The following is an 18,476-nucleotide window of genomic DNA, read 5'->3' as shown; positions in this document are numbered from 1 at the left end:
TCAGGGCACCCCTCCCTGGCTGGCCTTTGGGACGACTGGTTTGTCCCATTTCCCCCCAAAGCAGCCCTTCATCCCTTACACACAACTGCAGAGTGACTGCCCAACACCTCTTCCCACCTGAGCGTCTCCATTTATAAACTCTCAGAGCTTCCCGTTGGCCCAGAGTGTCAGTCCAATCACATCAGGCCGTGACCAGGGAGGCCGACTGGCTCTGTGGGCACGAAGGGTAGCCTGGGCCTAGCGTGGGGAAGGGTGTTCCCAGGGCCATGCTCTCTGGGATGTGGTGAGCCGCCCTGAAAGGTCACACATGGCAGGGGGCCAGCCAGATATGTTCAATGACCACAAAGTTCCCCAGGCCAGGGCTCCTGGGCTCCAAGTCTGTCTCGGAGCTTCCCTGGGTGGCTCCACACCACTGGGAGAGGACCGTGCTTACGGGACTCGGGGTTGGCTGGAAACAGGTGTTCTTCCATTTTACCCTTGGGGGCCAAAAACCCAAGTTTGAATCCTCATTCTGCCAGTTAGATGCTGTGTGCCCTCAGGTAGGTCTCTTGCCCCCTCTGAGTCTCCATTTCCTCATCTCCTAAATGAGGGTGATGATATCTGCCTCCCAAGATTGCTGTGAAGATTTTAACTTTTTATTATGAACATTTAAAAAAATATATTTTTATTGATTTTAGAGAGGAAGGGAGAGGGAGAGCTAGAAACATCAATAATGAGAGAAAATATACTCATCACCAGGCTTCAGCAATTGCCAACTCAGGGCCAGTCTTGTTTGCTCAGCATTCCACTTCTTAATCCCCTTTTTCCCCTGGACTATTTAAGAGCAAATCTCAGTCACATAATTATTTCACCTGTAAGTACTTCAGTATGTCTCTGTCAGAGATAAGAACTTTTTTTTTTTGCCTAAAAGATGACAACAGTACCATTATCACCTCTGACAAATTTATAACAATTATTTAATAATCTTAAGATCCTTCGGTTTTCCTTGACTGTCTCACGTCTTCTCACAGCTGATCTGTTTAAATCATTTGTGATATGCTTCTTACGTCCCTTTCAATCCATTACACTTCCCTTTCCCACTTTTTTCCTCATGTATTTATTGAAAAATCAGATAATTTCTCTGGTGGAGTTTCTCATAGCCTGGATGTTGCTGACTGCACCTCTGGGGTGTCATTTAACACGGCCCACGGGCTCACGTGTTTCTTGTAAACTGGTAGATAACCCAGAGACCTAAGCGGAGTCAGCTATGCAGGGAGCCTGCAGCTGGAGAGAGACAGAGATGCTGCCCTTGGAGGCAGGGAATGGCTGAGTGTTAGGGTTGCTCAGTGGGCTCAGCGTTTCATGGATGGAGTGGGAGCGTGGATGGAGAGCCCTGAACTCGTGGCCCCACTGAGTAAGCTCTCTGACTGGTGGCTTTCGCAACGGCCTTGGGACCCTGGGCAAGAGGACGGTGAAAGGCAAGAAGGAGTTGACCGCCCAGTTCTTGGATCCATTTGAGATGGCTCTGCGTGATCCATGAGTTGGGTAACCAATTCCTTCATTCGCTGTATGGGGTAGAGCAGTGGTTCTCAACCTTCCTCATGCCGTGACCCTTTAATACAGTTCCTCATGCTGTGGTGACCCCCAATGTCATTGTTACAAATTGAACATAATTAAAGCATAGTGATGAATCACAAAAACAATATGTAATTATATATGTGTTTTCCGGTGGTCTTAGGCGACCCCTGTGAAAGGGTCGTTTGACCCCCTAAGGGGTCACGACCCACAGGTTGAGAACCGCTGGGGCAGAGGGTCTTATCTAGGCCCTTCGTCTGCTCTGGCAAAAGCTGTGTCCCCAAGGCCGATTTGTGACCCAGTTTCCATGTCTGGTGAGTCATTTGTCAGGAGCTGTCACCCCTCCCTCACATTGGGCCAACTGAGCTGCTGCGCAACTTCCAGGAGCCATAAGCGGCCTTCGCTTGGCTCCGAGGGACCAGGGAGGGATGAGCCAGCTCCCAGCCCTGTCCCTGGCGTCGGCATGGCCCCTTGGGCACAGTCCCCATCCCTCCACCCCAGCGTGGCCGGCGGGCGCGGGGCAAGTCTGAACGCCCTCCCTGTATCCGAGCAGGTGCGGGAGCTGAGTGACGCCGAGTTCCCGCACTCCTTCCTGGTGTCCGGGAAGCAGCGCACCCTGCAGCTGCAGGCCAGGTGGGCGGCGGCTGCGGGCAGGGGGGGGGGGGGGGGCGGGGAAGTGGGAGGGCCCATCTCAACACCGTGTTCACTTTCCGAGCAGGTCCCAGGAGGAAATGATTTCTTGGATGCAGGTATCAGACCAACCCAGGGCCCCTGGGATTCTGACCCACCACCCAGGCAGAGGGGGAGGGCGGGGGGAGGGCGCATGCATGGGCGGGGCGGGGCGGGTTGGGTTTTGTGCGGGTGCCCGCTGCTCCCTGCTCTTCCTCGGAGCTGCCCTGGGGCAGTTTGGAGTCGCACCTGAGTTAGAATTGTGCTGCCTCTCGCTGTCTAGCTGGGTGGCCTGGAACAAGTCCCTCACACCCCTGGGCCTCAGTGTTCACATCTGTAGTCTGGGGTAATGGTTTCTCCCCCGGAGTCAGCCCGTGGGCGCTGAGTATCCCCGCCCAGCAGCTCTCAGCAGTGTCTGCGGGGGTGTGGATGGGTGGACTGATGAATAAGCCCTCCTGTCCCCCCTTTAACGGCTCCCTTGCCCCCTCCCCAGGCCTGCCAAGCAGCTATTGACCAAATCGAGAAGCGGAATGAAACCTTCAAGGCTGCGGTGCAGGGCCCCGAGGGAGCCGCCCAGGGCCAGGAGGTAAGGAAGACTTAGTGTTCCTGGAGCCACCAGCCTGGAGCCGCCAGCTGCCCAGGCAGCTCCGAGGGCGGGGGTGTCACCCAGGTGTGATTTGAAGGGACCAGGAAGCCCACCCACCCCAGCAGCACCCTGTCGGAGACTCAGTGCCAGAGGTTCCCGCCAGCAAACAATCCCCTTGGCGGCCTCCAGGCACCTAGCCCCAGGGAGGGCTCAGTCTCCTCCAGGCCCCTAGCCCCAGGGAGGGCTCAGTCTCCTCCAGGCACCTAGCCCCAGGGAGGGCTCAGCCTCCTCCAGGCACCTAGCCCCAGGGAGGGCTCAGCCTCCTCCAGGCACCTAGCCCCAGGGAGGGCTCAGCCTCCTCCAGGCACCTAGCCCCAGGGAGGGCTCAGCCTCCTCCAGGCACCTAGCCCCAGGGAGGGCTCAGCCTCCTCCAGGCACCTAGCCCCAGGGAGGGCTCAGCCTCCTCCAGGCACCTAGCCCCAGGGAGGGCTCAGCCTCCTCCAGGCCCCTGGCCCCAGGGAGGGCTCAGCCTCCTCCAGGCCCCTAGCCCCAGGGAGGGCTCAGCCTCCTCCAGGCACCTAGCCCCAGGGAGGGCCCAGCCTCCTCCAGGCCCCTAGCCCCAGGGAGGGCTCAGCCTCCTCCAGGCCCCTGGCCCCAGGGAGGGCTCAGCCTCCTCCAGGCACCTGGCCCCAGCGAGGGCTCAGCCTCCTCCAGGCACCTAGCCCCAGGGAGGGCTCAGCCTCCTCCAGGCCCCTGGCCCCAGGGAGGGCTCAGCCTCCTCCAGGCACCTGGCCCCAGGGAGGGCTCAGCCTCCTCCAGGCACCTGGCCCCAGGGAGGGCTCAGCCTCCTCCAGGCACCTGGCCCCAGGGAGGGCTCAGCCTCGCAGCCTTGGCTGGGAGGGCGCTGGGGGTGCAGGTTTGGGTTGAAAGCACCAGAGAAATGTAAGCCCTGGGGAAGGTGGAGGCAGGAGGGGGGGTCAGGGAGAGGATGACTCCTTTCAGACCTGAGCTCTGAAAGCTGGCTTGCTGGGGGGCTGTGCGGAGTCACTAGACTGCTCTTGGCCTCAGTTTGCTCACCTGTGAAATGGGAACGATAGTAACTGAGCTGCCCTGCGGCCTCGCCCGTTCAGTCCGCTCCCCGGGGGTGAGGCACTGGGAAGCCCACACGAATCCCGCCGAGCAGGTGGGCAGGGCCTGGGCTCCGGAGTGGGCAATAGAGGGTGATGAAGTGTCCGCCCTGCTGCCCCCAGCTGCAGTCGGAGGAGCTGGGCCTTCGGGCGCCACAGTGGGTCCGGGACAACATGGTGACCATGTGCATGCGCTGCCAGGAGCCCTTCAACGCCCTGACGCGCCGCCGCCACCACTGCCGGGCTTGCGGCTACGTAAGTGCCCCTGCCAGCACCCCCTCCCCCCCAACTAGCCCGCTCCAACCAGTGCAGCCCAGAGGGGCTGGCATGAGCTGCGCCAGGTGTGGGAGGGGCCTGTCTGGACCTCACAGTGCCCACTGGTGAAGCAGGACCCGCACCCTCCCCCTAAACTACGTGCTCAGGACACTCCCCAAAGTGACCCTATTAACTCACCTGCTCCCTTACCATGTCCCGAGGCCCCCAGACCATGGTCTCCAGTGTCAGGGGGAGGGGCATGCAAGCCCCAGCCCTTCTCCGGCCTTGCACCCACCGCACCCACCTCGTCAGCCCCACGCCTGTAACAATGCCCTCGTCCTCTCCTCATGACTCGCTTCACTAGCTGTCCTCTCCGCTCCTTCCAAGCCCTCAGCACTCCAGCATCTGAGTTCTGTAGCTAACGCTCCCGCCCAGCTTCGGCCTCAGTTTCCTCACCTGCGCAGTGGGGATGATCATGCCTGCCTCCAGGGCGGTAGTGAGGCCTGGGCTAAGGAAGGTGCCCCTTCCCTCTCCTCCTCCTTTCCTCCCTCCCCCAGAGCTCAGGCCCCTCAGGGGAGCGAGTCACAGGCGAAGGAGGAAGGGGCTGTCCCTCCAGGCAGAGCTCACCGGCTGTGTAACACCTGCCGCACTGAGCTGCTCTCTGCTGACATCACAGTCCCCCCTCCCCCCGCCATCCCCCCGCCCCCCCCCCCCCCCCCCGGACCTTAGTCTTAATGAACTCTGGGGATGGGGACCGGAGGCCAGCTGGGCAGGCTGGGTCAGGGAGGTGTCCCCGAATGGTGTTAAAGTGCAATCAGAACACACAGCGAATGTCTCGGACTGGGACACGCCTATGTGGAGACTGAAGAGAGTTACACCCCGGGTCCGGGGATTAGCTACTGTTCTCGGTGATTCACGTCTGTAAATAAGACTTGAGTCCATTCACACTTGGGATGTAGTAAGTAGTTCCTAAAAAAATATTTAAAGTAGTTAAGAAGTACAAACAGGCACGAAGGGTAATATAACAACCCGGGAGGCAGGTACACGGGAGCAATAAAATATCCTGACAACTAAATGAAATGTATGGTCCTGGATCCTGGATCAGAAACAAAAGCAGCTCCGGAGGTGGCTGCTGGGACACGGAGGGGCGGGGCTTGATGGGAGCCGCACCTTCATAATGACACTGTGTCCATGTGAAACCTCCTGGCAGTGAGTGTAGGCAGGAGCGTGCTCTAGTCTAGCTCCTGGGAGATCCCAGCTGCATAATTAAGGGTGAGGCGTCACGATGACTATAATTTACATTCAAATGGTTCAGAAAAAATAAAATACACATATACCGAGAGAGGTAAATGTGGCAAAAATGTTACCAGTTGGGGAATGGGTGGTGGGGGAGTATCATTGAATTATTCTTTCACCTTGGCTGCAGGTTTGAAATTTTTCAAAATGAAAAGTTGGAGGAGGAGAAAAGAAATACACACTAATAACATTTAACAATTACATCTCAATAAAAATAAAGTAAAATACCCCCAAGGTAGTCGAAGCCCCCAGTGTGCGGATGCGAGGTGCCCTTGGCCCGGCGAGGGTTCCTCCCGCCTGGGATACCTTTGTACTGCGTGAGTCATCCTCTCGGTGGTTGGGTGCCCAGTTTCTGTCTCCCGCCTGCCAGACGGGAATCCTGGCGAGGGCGGGGCCCTCCGTCCCCCGCTGAGCTGGGCACACCCAGGGGCTCACTGCGGACTAGCCCTCTCCCTCCCCTCTCTCTCTTGCCTTCATTTCCAAGCCCACATCCTGGACACACAGTGGCACCCCAGTCTTCCTGGAAGTCACGTCCTGTAGCACCCCGAGTTTTTTTCGAGCCTCAACATGCCTCTTTCACCCGGTCGCCCCAAGCCTGATCCACCCGGCCTTCTTGGGGCCTCTGCGTGGTGGAGTCACCAGGGCAGGTCTTCCTGGCAAAACAGCCAGCCCGTCGTTTTTGTACTGGAACAGGCTTGGCTCTGGGACTGAGCGGAATGCAAAATTTGCAGGAATCTTAAATCTAAACTGCGGAAGGACATGTCCTGTCGGTGGAGGGCCAGGTGCAGCCAGTGAGCCGTGCGGCCCTGGCAAGTGGCCGCCCCTCTGGCTACCCCGAGTTGAGGCCCCGCCTGGCTGCTGGGAGAGGGAGTGGGTGGCAGAGGGGACTGAGAGCACCGGGAGAAGGGGATCAGGCACAGGGGTGCAGGGAAGCGCTGGGGTTGACAGCTGCCTGCTCTCAGGGCATCTGGAGGGGAGAGAAGCCAGGCACCGGCAGAGGCACCGGCGTCAGCCCCTGGCTGGGGAGGCCCAGCCTGAGCTCTCCTCCTGCTGCGGGCTGCGGGCAGCAGGCTCTCCGCCTGAGCAGGGATGCCCCTCTGTCTGCCTTCCTCTCTGAGCCTCACCTTTCTTCCTCCTGCCCCTCCCCAGCTACTCTCCCCCGCTCCCCCACTCCCAGCCAAGGTACCACATGGTCCTCCCACCTCACCCAAGGCCACGGCCCCCCGCCCTCCTCCCTCAGGTGGTGTGCGCCAGGTGCTCCGACTACCGGGCTGAGCTCAAATATGACGCCAACAGGCCCAACCGCGTCTGCCTCCACTGCTACACTTTCCTCACCGGCCACGTGCTCCCTGAGGACAAGGAGGACAAGAGGCGGGGCATCCTGGAGGTGAGGGCGCCATCCTCCGTTCAGCCCAGGGCTGCTGGACTGCCACGTGCTGTGCGGGCACTGTCCTGGGTGTGGCCCGCCTGGCCACATTCTCCCTCCTCCCTCTGCCCACGACAACCCCTCCTGCCCCTCCCCAGCAGCCTGCTGGCCCCACAGGAAAGCAGCTTTGGGTCCAGGCTGTCACCCAGGCCCTGCCACCTTCCCTGTGTCCCCATCCAGTCACCGCACAGCCTCTCCCAACAGTCCCTGCTCACGCCCCCAGCAGATGGAAGGGGGGGGGGGGGTACCGATTCCATTTTACAGATGGGGAAACTGAGGCTCCAGGTCAGGGTCTCACTGCTGGGAAGAGGCAGATGGGAGACTCCATTCTAACCAGAAGGGACTCAGGGACCTGTCCCATGGGAACCCAGGCCCCAAGCAGCGACTTGCCCGCGGTCACCCAGCGAGTTAGGAGCCAGCGCCATGGCCTCCTCACAGCCGTCCTCGCGGCTGCCCTTGGGCCTGGCTGAGCGGCTCACCCCCTAGGCCCTCCCAGGTGCTCCCTCGCTGCTGGCTGTATTCAGCTTCGTGCTGCAAATACAGTGTGACCCGGCCTGGCACAGTGTGCCCTCTGCCCCCCTCACTAGAGGCCAGTGGGCATCCCACTGCCCCTGGGAGGGGAGAAGACCAGCCTATTCCAGCCGAACACAGCTCCCGGGCTTCCAGCTGGTTCCTTCCCATGGGCATCTGCCTGCCTTCCAATCCTCCCTACTGTGCTAGGTCCAGCCCCCGTCACGCCCTCACTGACCATTAGGCAACACAGCCCGCCCTGGAGAGAGGGGAGGGCCAGCCCCTTCTCAGGCCCTAATTGTGTTCCCTGGGGGAACTTTCAGGTGAAAAGCCCCCCAGCACCTGCCCCAGTTCAGGCTGACCAGGGTTTGACCAGCTCTGCCACTGGCCAGCTGGTGACCACAGGCCCATGATGGCACCTCTCTGAGCCTCAGGGACCAAGAACTGCCCTGCAGGGTGGCTGCAGGACCGGAAATAGTGGCTGTCCGGCTCCCGGAGCGACGGGGTCACACCGCGGGCTCTGTCCTCTGGTTGTAGAAGGGGTCCACGGCGGGGGCCGAGCGGAGCCTCATGGGCAGCTTCCTGCAGCTCGTCGGGGACAAGTGGGGCAAGAGCAGCACCCGGGGCTGGTGTGTGATCCCCCGGGACGACCCCCTCGTGCTCTACATCTATGCGGCCCCCCAGGTAATGCCCCCACCTGCCCCCAGGCCTTGGCCTTCTCACAGCATGTGGGGGTGGGCGAGGGGGATATTGTTGGCCCATACCTCAGATTTGGAGACTGAGGCCCAGTGCGGACATAGTTCTCTGGAGCCACAGGATTAGTGGCTTTCAAGGCTGGGCCCAGACTCCAGGGCACAACTGCTTTGTCCTCAAGGGGCAGCCAATTCTCCTTCCCCTGATGCCCTCCCGCCAGCCCCCCTCCCTCCTGGGTCTGTGGGAAGTGGGGGCAGGTGTGTGACTGTCTGAGGCAGCGGGGCCGAATGGGAGGACGGCGGCCCACGGCTCTCTCCTCCCTCCCAGGACATGCGGGCTCACACCTCCATCCCCCTGCTGGGCTACCAGGTGATCACGGGGCCCCAGGGGGACCCCCGAGTCTTCCAGCTGCAGCAGTCCGGCCAGCTGTACACCTTCAAGGCTGACACCGAGGAGCTGCAGGGCCGCTGGGTGAAAGCCATGGAGCGGGCGGCCAGCGGCTGGAGCCCTGGCGACCCCGAGGACAGGGACCTGTCTGACTGAGCCCAGCGGCCGCGCTCCCGCTCAGGCCTGGCTCCTGCCACGGCTGCCCCGTGGCCTCTGACCGCCACCCCACGCTGAGCCCAGTCGCTCTCTAGTTACCGGTGCCCAGGCCGTGTGTCCTGATTGGTGACCGAGCCTCCCGGTTTGCCCAGCGCTGAGGGGGATCCCGGGACATGGGCCTTTCAGTGGTAAAGCCGGAATGTCCGAGGTCACCGGGGCGGCTGGTCACCAGTGTGGTTCTCACCTTGGGCTGCACGTTAGTATCACCTGGGGCCTTTCACACAGACCCCTAGAAATAGAAAAATAAACTAAAAACTTGAAATGCCACCGCCTGTGGCCGTCAGCAAAGACTTCTGACTTCCTTGGTCTGGGATGGGAGGCACGGGTGTGTTTCAGGAGCACCCACGGGAGTCCACGTGCAGCCTGGCCTCCCCGATGGGGCAGAGAGCGAGCAAGGCCCCTGGCTGAGCACCTATCGAGTGCCAGGTGTGATGGTCAGCAGCAGCAGCACCATCACCACCATCATCACCACCATCATCAGCACCATCTTCCCGTCATCAGCACCTGCTGGGCCAGGCGCTGTGCTGGGAGCCTGACATGGATGATCTCCTTTCACCCTCAGGAGTAATGCCCCCATTTTCCAGGTGGGACACTGAGCCTTGGAGTGGTTCCATCCTGGCTCAGGCTCACACAGCTGGTGGATGCCAGGGCCAGGCTGTAGCCTGGTGCACGCAGATCAAGGCTCTCCCAGGCAGCAGAGCAATAGAGCAAAGCCAAGCGGGGGAGACAGGAGGGGAGAGGTGGGTGGAGGAGGGGAGGCAGGCACCTCTCTTAGGCCCCCTGGCTGGGGTGTGAGGCTGCTTTTTCATAAGGAACCACCAGGGGGTGGCAGTGGTCAGCAGGCCACCTGCAGCAGCCCCAGCCTGGGCCCGGACACCCTCAGCCACTTCCACCAGGTCCAGATGCTGCCAGCTCCTGCCCTTGCGGATGGCGGACAGTCAAGTCGTAGATCTTTGCCCATTTCCAGGCCCAGCACTCTGCCTGCTCCCAACCTGAGGCCGCCTGCCTCCTGGAGGGTGTTTTAAAGGCCCCAGAACACCTGCTTGGCACAGTCTCTGGGGACCAGGCTGGCCACAGGCCCATCCCCTCATTCAACAGTCTCTGCTGAGCATCTTCTGTGAGCCCAGGGCGGCTGCTGTACTGGGGCTGCAGCAGTCAACGAGGCAGACGGAAAGTTCTGCCTTCGTGGGGTGTGTATTCTAGTCGGGGAGCTAATCAGCAGCAGAAGTATGTAAATGGGGAGCGTATCCGGTGTGACAAGTGCTCACATATGGTGAAGAACCATCCTGGACTTTCCTAGTTTTACACCCGGAAGTCTCAAGTCCCAGGAAACGCCGCAGCTCCAGACAAACCAGGATGGTTGGCCTCCCTCGTGGAAGAAAAAGTAAAAGGGGAATGAGGGAGAATGGTGCGTGTGCGTGTGCGTGTTTAAAAGGAATATCAAGGAAGGCCTCACTGAGAAGTTGATGTTTGAAAACAACCTCAAGGAAGGAAATAAGCCCTGACCGGTTTGGCTCAGTGGATAGAGCGTTGGCCTGCGGACTCAAGGGTCCTGGGTTCGATTCCGGTCAAGGGCATGGACCTTGGTTGTGGGCACATACCCAGTGGGGGGTGTGCAGGAGGCAGCTGATCGATGTTTCTCTCTCATTGATGTTTCTAGCTCTCTATACCTCTCCCTTCTTCTCTGTAAAAAATCAATAAAATATATTTTTTTTTAAAAAAAGGGAAGGAAATAAGGGAGGGAGCTGTGCAGACATCTGGGGGAAGAGCATTCCAGGCGGGGGGAACAGCCAGTGCAAAGGGCCTGAGGTAGGAGCCTGCCTGGTGTGTGCAAAGAACAGTGAGGAGGTGAGTGGCTGGAGCAGAGTAGACAAGAAGGAGATGGTAGATGTTAGGTGATCCCTAAGCCAAGGTTGGGGTCAGGGGAGGCAGGTGGGAGGCCTTCAGAGGGCTGGGCGAGAGGGGAGTCATTGGAGGGTCTGGTTTGTTTGAACAAACCCTCCTGCTGCTTGTTGCAATAGACCAGTGATGGCAAACCTTCTGAGCTCGGCGTGTCAGCATTTTGAAAAACCCTAACTTAACTCTGGTGCCGTGTCACATATAGAAATTTTTTGATATTTGCAACCATAGTAAAGCAAAGACTTATATTTTTGATATTTATTTTATATATTTAAATGCCATTTAACAAAGAAAAATCAACCAAAAAAATGAGTTTGCGTGTCACCTCTGACACCCGTGTCATAGGTTCGCCGTCACTGCCATAGACCAAGGGGGCGAGCGTGGAAGCAGTTTGCAGGCTGTCGCAAGGATCCCAGTGAGAGAGGTGGAGGCTTACGTCAGGGTTGGAGCGGTGGTGGGGAGGGACAGCTTCTGGATTGATTGTGGAGGTGGATGGAAGAGACTCCCCACAGTGGATGGTGGGAGAGAGGAGGAGCCAGCGCTGACTGGGCCCTCTGACCTGAGACGTGGAGGGGGAGCTGCCACTGACCCGAGGTGAGAGACTGTTGGGGGGTGGGGGGGGGACAGGAAGGGAGCAGCACATCCATCCAGAGCTCTGCCGTGACGTGACACTCACATCCGCCGAGATGCCCTCACGGTCACGGCCAGCGGTGGGCATCTGGGCTCCGGCGCCAGGTCTGGGCTGGGATGTAGACGTGGGAGCCGTCATTCCAGAGATGGGGTTTAAAGTGTGCGTGAGACTAAAGGAAGAGGTCCAAGGACTGAGCCCTGCGCACCCCAACATTCTAACTACACACTCCACAACATTCTAGCTACATGCACCCTGACATTTTAACTACATGCACCCCGACATTCTAACTGCACTCACCCCCACATTCTAGGTAACTCACCCAAACATTCTAACTATACTCACCCCGATATTCTAGCTGCACTCACCCTGACATTCTAGACACTCCCCAACATTCTAGCTCATGCACCCCGACATTCTACATGTATCCTGACATTCTAACTGCACTCACCCCAACATTCTAGGTAACTCACCCCAATATTATTACACATTCCCCAACATTCTAGCTCCTGCACCCGACATTCTAACTGCACTCACCCCAACATTCTAGGTAACTCACCCCAATATTCTAACCACACATTCCCCAACATTCTAGCTACATGCACCCTGACATTCTAACTACATGCACCCCAACATTCTAACCACTAACCCCGATATTCTAGCTGCACACCCCCCGACATTCGACCTACATGCACCCCTATATTCTAGCTGCACTCACCCCAACATTCTACTTTTTTAAAAAAGAAAATGGAATTTATTTAAGGAAAAGTGGACAGGGGATGGGACTATCCAAAGCGAAGGGCTACACAGCACTGGGCCAAAGGGTACTGGGTCCAGGATGGCAGCAAAAATATACCCGGGACAGTGACACAAGGACGGCCCAGAAGCAGCAGGAGGAGGGCGTAGGCGGGGCTGCTCCAGCTCACTGAGGGGTCAGAGGAAAGGGCCTTGGAGACGGGTTCAGGGCTTGGCCTGGGCGAGCTACCGCTGCCCATGGCTCCCCTGGTTGCAAGTCTCATGGGGTCCCTTAGAGGTTGGGGGGTACATGCCTGTGGGGGCATGGAACGGACATGCTCATTGGAGGGGGAGTGTGCCTCACCTCGACATTCTAACTGCACTCACCCCGACATTCTAACCCTGAGACTGTACCCCAAGGAGACAGGCCAGTGTGACAAGACAGGAGAACGTGTAGAAACAAAACAAAAGGAAGACACACCACGACTGGAGCCCTTGTTTAGTTGGCATAGTCCCCCACCCGGAAAGGGCTGAGCGGGCGTGCCGCAGTGGCCACCCACCTACCAGCTGAGGACGTCCGGGTTATTCCCAGGGTGGGCAATTATGAATCAGCCGCTCTGGACTATCAGCATTCGTGTTCAGGTTTTGTGTGAGCACACATTTTTACTTCTCTAGGGTAAGTACCTAGAACTGGACCACGAGGTCGTGTGGCAAGCACATGATTAACTTTCTCGGAAACTGCCAAGCTGTCTGCATTCGCAGCAGCAGTGGTGAGCATTCCCATTGCCCGAATCCTTGCCAGCATTTGGCACGGTCGGGGTTTTGGTTGTTATATTTGTTTTTAATTTTAGCCATTCTGGTGGATGGGTACTGCTTACAGCCTTTTAAAAGTTTATGACTGGCCTTGGCTGGTGTGTTCAGTGGTTAGAGTGTTGGCTCATGCCCCCAAAGGGTCATAGGTTCAATTCCCAGTCAAGGGCACGTATCCTGCAGGCTCGATCCCAGTGGGCTTGTGCGGGAGGCAACCAGTCCATGTGTCTCTCTCACATCAATCTCTCTCCCTCTTTCTCTCTCCCCTCCTGCTCTCCCCTCCACTCTCTCTAAAAATGGGAAAAAATACCCTCAGGTGAGGATTAACAATAACAAAACGTTTATGACTGTATCAAAACATCACCTTGTACACGTTTAATCCATACAATTTTTATTTCTCAACTAGAGGCCTGGTGCACAAAATTTGTGCACTGAGGGGGGGGTGGTCCCTCAGTCCAGCCTGTGCCCTCTCACAGTCCAGGAACCCATGCTCCTTACCACCCACCTGCTTGCTGCTCATTACTGCTCAGATCGCTGCTCCTTAGCGCTGCCCCAGAGGCAAGAGAGGCTCCTGCCACTGCTGCTGGGCTCTCCAGCCGTGAGCCCGGCTTCTGACTGAGCAGCGCTCCCCCTGTGGGAGCACACTGACCACCAGGGGGCAGCACCTGCATTGAGCGTCTGCCCTCTGGTGGTCAGTGAGCATCATAGTGACCAGTCATAAAGGTCGCTTAGGCTTTTATATATATAGATTATAGCTCAATAAAGTGGGGGGGGGGGGGAGTCTATGAATGTAAAGAAATCGGGGCCCTTAGTAGGAAATCTTTTGTAAACTCACAATCATGTGAGCACCCACTATGTGTCAGGCAGTATCCTAACCCTCCCAAAGTCCTTCGGGGAAGGCACCCATGCTCACATCCCCGCTCTGCTGTGGGCACTGAGCAGTCCCTCAGCCTCCCTGAGCCTCCAGGGAGTTATTGTAAACAGAGGAAATGCCCCTTGTGGGAAAGCTCCCCGCCCCCAGGAGGGGCTGAACCGCCTGGAGTCCTTAGCTACCTTAGTCCTTCATGTAGCTGCACTTCTGGATAGTGTGTTCCAGCAGCTAGTGTGGCTGCTTCTACCTTCAGGGTGTACCAAATGGAGCCTTTCTTCACCCCTCACACCCCTCACAGACCACCCCCCTGTGCAAGCCACCATCATCTCGCTCCCCTCCCTCTTCCCCCTCCCCCTCCTGCTCACCACATCCCTCCCCTTCTCCTCTCCCTCCCCCACCCCCCCTCTCCTTCTCTTGATTGCAAGAGCTGCTCTCCCTGCTTCTCCACTCGCCCCCTGGTGGTCCTTCTGCAAACAGCCCCCAAGGAGTTCTTTTCAGCCCAGCGGGTGTGGCTCCGTTTGCTGAGTAGGGTCCCATGCACCAGAGATCACAGATCAGGCGCAGGTCAGGCACATGCCCGGGTTGCAGAGTGGATCCCCTGTAGGAGGCATGCAGGAGACAGTGGATCGATGTTTCTCTCTCATCGCTGTTTCTACCTCTCTCTCTTCACTCTCTGAAAAATATCACTACAAACATTTTTAGAAATAAAGGAGTTCTTTAAAATTTTTTTTTTAATTTTATTGATTTCAGAGAGAAAGGGAGAGGGAGAGAGAGATAGAAACATCAATGATGAGAGCGAATCATTGATCAGCTGCCTCCTGCACACCCCCTACTGGGGATGGAGTCTGAAACCCGGGCATGTGCCCTTGACCGGAATCAAACCCGGGACCCTTCAGTCTGTAGGCCAGTGCTCTATCCACTGAGCCAAGCCAGCCAGGGCTAAAGGAGCTCTTTTCTACCTGACACCCCAATCCAAGGTCCTGGTCCCAACCCTCCAGGGGCATCAGTTAAAACTCCACCTGATCCTCCCTCCCATGGCCCTGCAGGCCTTTTGGGATCTGGCCCCCGCTGCCTGTCGGAGCTCACCTCTTCCCTTCCCCATCCGCCTCTCTCAGGACACTCCCCTCAGAACCTTGGCACCTGCTGTTCCTTCAGCCTAGAAACTCTTCACCCAGAAATCCACACGGCACCCCCTCCCCTCACGCATGTCCCTGCTCCAACGCCCCTCCTTGGCGGGGCTCCCTGTCCACCTGCGTACCTAGCGCACCATGCTCTCTGGTCCCTGCCCCCGCTGCACTTTCTCAGCGTCTCACGGTCATCATCCAGCTTCGTCTAGCTTGTTTATATGATCAGTGTCTGTCTCCTCCACCAAAGCACGGAAGTTCCCGGAGGACAAAGCCGTTGTCTGCTCGCCGCCGCTGTCCCCAGCATCTGCCCCCGTTCGCGTCACTAGAGTTCTGAGACGGATGGATTGCGTGGCTCAGACTCAGCAAGGCGGTCACCTTGTTCTTACCCACCAATGGCTGCATCGATGAGGTCATGGGATGTTCATGCCTGCCCGCCCCCAGCACTGCCCCTCACGCCCCATCAAGAGGTTGTTAATTTTTGCCAGCGCACCACTGGGCCGGGGCTGGCACGCTGAGGAAATGAAGTCAGGCCACCTCGGCTCACCTGTCCGCATCTTGAGTTCCATCCAGGCCATGAGCCTTTCCCTCTCATTTCGCCCCCATGGGCCTCACGTTCTGCCTGGCCCAGCACCCCTAGGCCCGTGCAAACCGTGGGCTCCTGCAGGTGGCAGGCCAAGGCAGGGGTGAGGCACCTGCCTGCTGGTGCTCCTGCCTGACCCTGGCCGCTGCCTAGTCACCCCCTTCCTGTTGTCACCGGCTGGGCAGGAGCCGCGCGTGGACGTGCTGCGGCCGTTTCTGCCTCTGGGTTGTCCTCCTCACCCTGCATGATTCTCCTTTCTCCTCTTTGCCATTCTCCTCGTGTCTCTCTTTGTCTCTGGGAATAACAACAAAAGCTAACTTTTGATGAGCACTTCCGATGTGCTTTCCACGGGTCAGCCCATTTCTTCCTCACACCGGCTCCGTCGTCCAGATGAGACTAGGGAGGCACCGAGATTCGGCGACTGGCCCGAAATCAGCCGCTGGCAAGTGGGGAAGTCAGGGCTGGCTGGACACCCGGTGGCCGACGGCCTCTCTGGGAAGCAGCGAGAAGCACATGGGACTTGGAGCCGCGCGTCTCGGGTTTGAGTCCTGGCTCTGCCACCTCCTTGTGACTTCGCTCTCCAGGCCTCAGCTTCCTTCCTCATTCATGAAATGGGGTGACCAGCACGTGCCCAGTCCATTCATCAGGGTTTTACAGGTCAAACAACATAATGGACCGGCAAGGGCTCTGAAAATGGCAATACGCTGAGCAAGTGAGTATTAGTAAACGGTTTCGTTCTCCCGTTTTCATTTCCTCTCTTGCCTCTCAGAAGGGTTCTTGGTCAGCCTCAGCGGTGCCAGGACGCGCAGGGGGCAGCAGGCTCCCGTCGCTGAGGCTCCGTGGGACTTTTCCTCCGTCCTCCGCTGGGCTCTGATTTGTCAAGCTCTCGGGGACACGGGCCACCTCTCCCCTCCGTCACTGTGGTTATGCCCAGACCCAGAGGGCAGAGGCTCACCAGGCAGAGTGCATCCTGGTCTGACGTTATTTTTCTTTTGAAAACACTATTTTTAATGTATTTAATTTTTTTCATGAAAAGACATCACTTGCTGCCAGAACACACAGTAATATTTAATCTGTGGGTTCATGAACATTTAGGCTCTAATTCAAACATGAAGTAAGCCGTTTTAAAATCTATTTGCTAACGAATCATATTTTATGTTATATAGTTAACTTAGAATGAATTAAGTAAGCATTTTATGTCACTTGTTAAATGGTGAAAAGATGGCTGCTTTCCTTGATTTATTATAAATATTAAATGTAGTAATAAAACCTTATTTCATACCAAGAAAAAGACACCATTTTCTTGAAAGTACAACGTGAGACGAAGTGCATGTCTACGGTTTGATGGCTTTCCACATGTGTTCACCCACGTGACCACCTCAGACCCAGGCCCAGAACACTCCAGCACCCTGGGCTCCCTCGAGCCCCCAGAGCACTGACTGGCTCCAAAGTACGAGGGTAACCCCACCCCTCCCCCATCCTGCTGTCAGACACCCCTGCTTCTCTCCCAAGAGTCATTATTGCTGGTTTCTTATAGATACTTCTAAGGAAAGGAGATAGTGCACACACTCACACCCCCGCCCTCCCCCCCCGCCCCATGCATTATGTTATAGTCTATATTTTTCTCCCCCTTTTACACAACAGGTACTTAACTATGCAGTTGTTGTACACCTTGTGTGTTTTTTTCATGTAATACACCTTACAACATTAGAATAATTTAAGTAGCTATCAAGTTAATATCTTTACCATAAAGCTGTTCCTTACAAAAAAAAACTTGGTTTATATAAAAAAAAATCCATATGTTATTACCAAAATAATTCTATGTTCAGCCTTGCAGACCTCTTAGGCAGCAGGTTCTACTACTACATCAAAAAAATTCAATTCAATTAGGGAAATGTGATTCATGAAGTTGTTTGACACCCAATAAAGCATCCTGTGAGATTCTGTCTTACTGGTATTATCTTTTTCTTTTGTAGCTCTTTTTAACATTTATTTTTAGAGAGAGGGAAACATCAATTTGTTGTTCCACTTATTTATACATTCATTGGTTGCTTCTTGTATATGCCCTGATGGATCAAGCCCACAACCTGGGCATATTGGGACGATGTTCTAACCAACTGAGCTACCCGGCCAGGGCCTTCCTCTTATAGCTCTTATCAATAACAACATCCCGGGTTTATACCCTCAATAACGCATGAGCTCTAGATGACAGGTGTGAGAGAACCCCCCCAAAAAAGTGATTAAAATTTGGAGCATAAACTGTAGAATTTCTCAAAGGCCTAAAATACTGGCGCTTATTAAGTTGCGGTAAATAAAAGGGAAGAGAAATATTTTGTACTTTCAGGCAGATTATGCAGTTTTTCTGGGAAATTGGTCAAGAGAAGGAACTTCCCCAAAAGGAGGGCGGGCCCTGCCAGAGGGCAATTAGGAGGGCTGGGCTGGGTCGTGAGTTCCTGGAAGCAGGGAGGGGCCGGCCAGGAGCAGGACGCTGGAAGGTAATCCAAATCAAAGTCCTCAGATGCGTCAGCAAGGCCAAAGGGCATAACATAAACAGGGCCCCAAACCAGACACGGCCAGTGACCGGGCTTCTGGGCCGAGCTGGATGAGAATGGAGTTAGGAGCAAGCAGGGAGGCACCAGGCCAAGAGTAAAGCCAAAGTTCACTGGCCTCTGGGTGCGTGAGTGGGGCGTGCTGACCCAGCACTTGGACTCCGTACACCATCCTAAGATTGTAACAGCCATGACCTCCGACAGAATTACCCCCACCCTTGGTCCTTGGCAATGGACTCTGCTGTTCCTACTACCACCAGGTGGCATCTATGCCACCTCCCCTGGAGTCTGCGTTGGCTTTGTGACTTGCTTTGACCAATAGGATGTGGTAGGAGTGATGGTGTCCACCTTCGGAGGCTGGGCTCCCTTTCAGAATGTTTCTATCATCAAGTAAAGAAGCCCAGCATGGAAGACTGGAGGAGAGGAAGCCTAGGCCCCCCAACCACGCCACGCTGCCAACGGACTGCAGCTGCACGCATAAGAGAAGCAGAGGAACTCACAGAACCGTAAGAGGTAATAGATTGTTGTAAGTCATTAAATTTGGGGATGGTTGTTACA

At 56.5% G+C, this 18,476-nt stretch overlaps 1 protein-coding gene across 1 annotated transcript in view; it reads left to right on the top strand.

Annotated features, from left to right (window-relative positions):
* The window catches only part of FGD2 (FYVE, RhoGEF and PH domain containing 2), a 29,475-nt gene extending 20,489 nt beyond the window's left edge, over window positions 1-8,986 (top strand). Inside the window, exons 10-16 of the mRNA XM_059701823.1 lie at window positions 2,108-2,187; window positions 2,273-2,303; window positions 2,717-2,809; window positions 4,060-4,191; window positions 6,728-6,874; window positions 7,961-8,107; window positions 8,444-8,986. Of these exons, the coding sequence (XP_059557806.1) occupies window positions 2,108-2,187; window positions 2,273-2,303; window positions 2,717-2,809; window positions 4,060-4,191; window positions 6,728-6,874; window positions 7,961-8,107; window positions 8,444-8,659 (846 nt within the window). The 3' untranslated portion in view covers window positions 8,660-8,986. The remainder of the gene's footprint in view (window positions 1-2,107; window positions 2,188-2,272; window positions 2,304-2,716; window positions 2,810-4,059; window positions 4,192-6,727; window positions 6,875-7,960; window positions 8,108-8,443) is intronic.
* The last annotated feature ends 9,490 nt before the right edge of the window (window positions 8,987-18,476 follow it).

The sequence above is a fragment of the Myotis daubentonii genome, chromosome 6 (genome assembly GCF_963259705.1).
Source record: "Myotis daubentonii chromosome 6, mMyoDau2.1, whole genome shotgun sequence".
Classification (NCBI taxonomy): domain Eukaryota; kingdom Metazoa; phylum Chordata; class Mammalia; order Chiroptera; family Vespertilionidae; genus Myotis; species Myotis daubentonii.
Note: the sequence above shows the minus strand (reverse complement) of the source record. Positions and strands in the feature narration are given on the sequence as shown.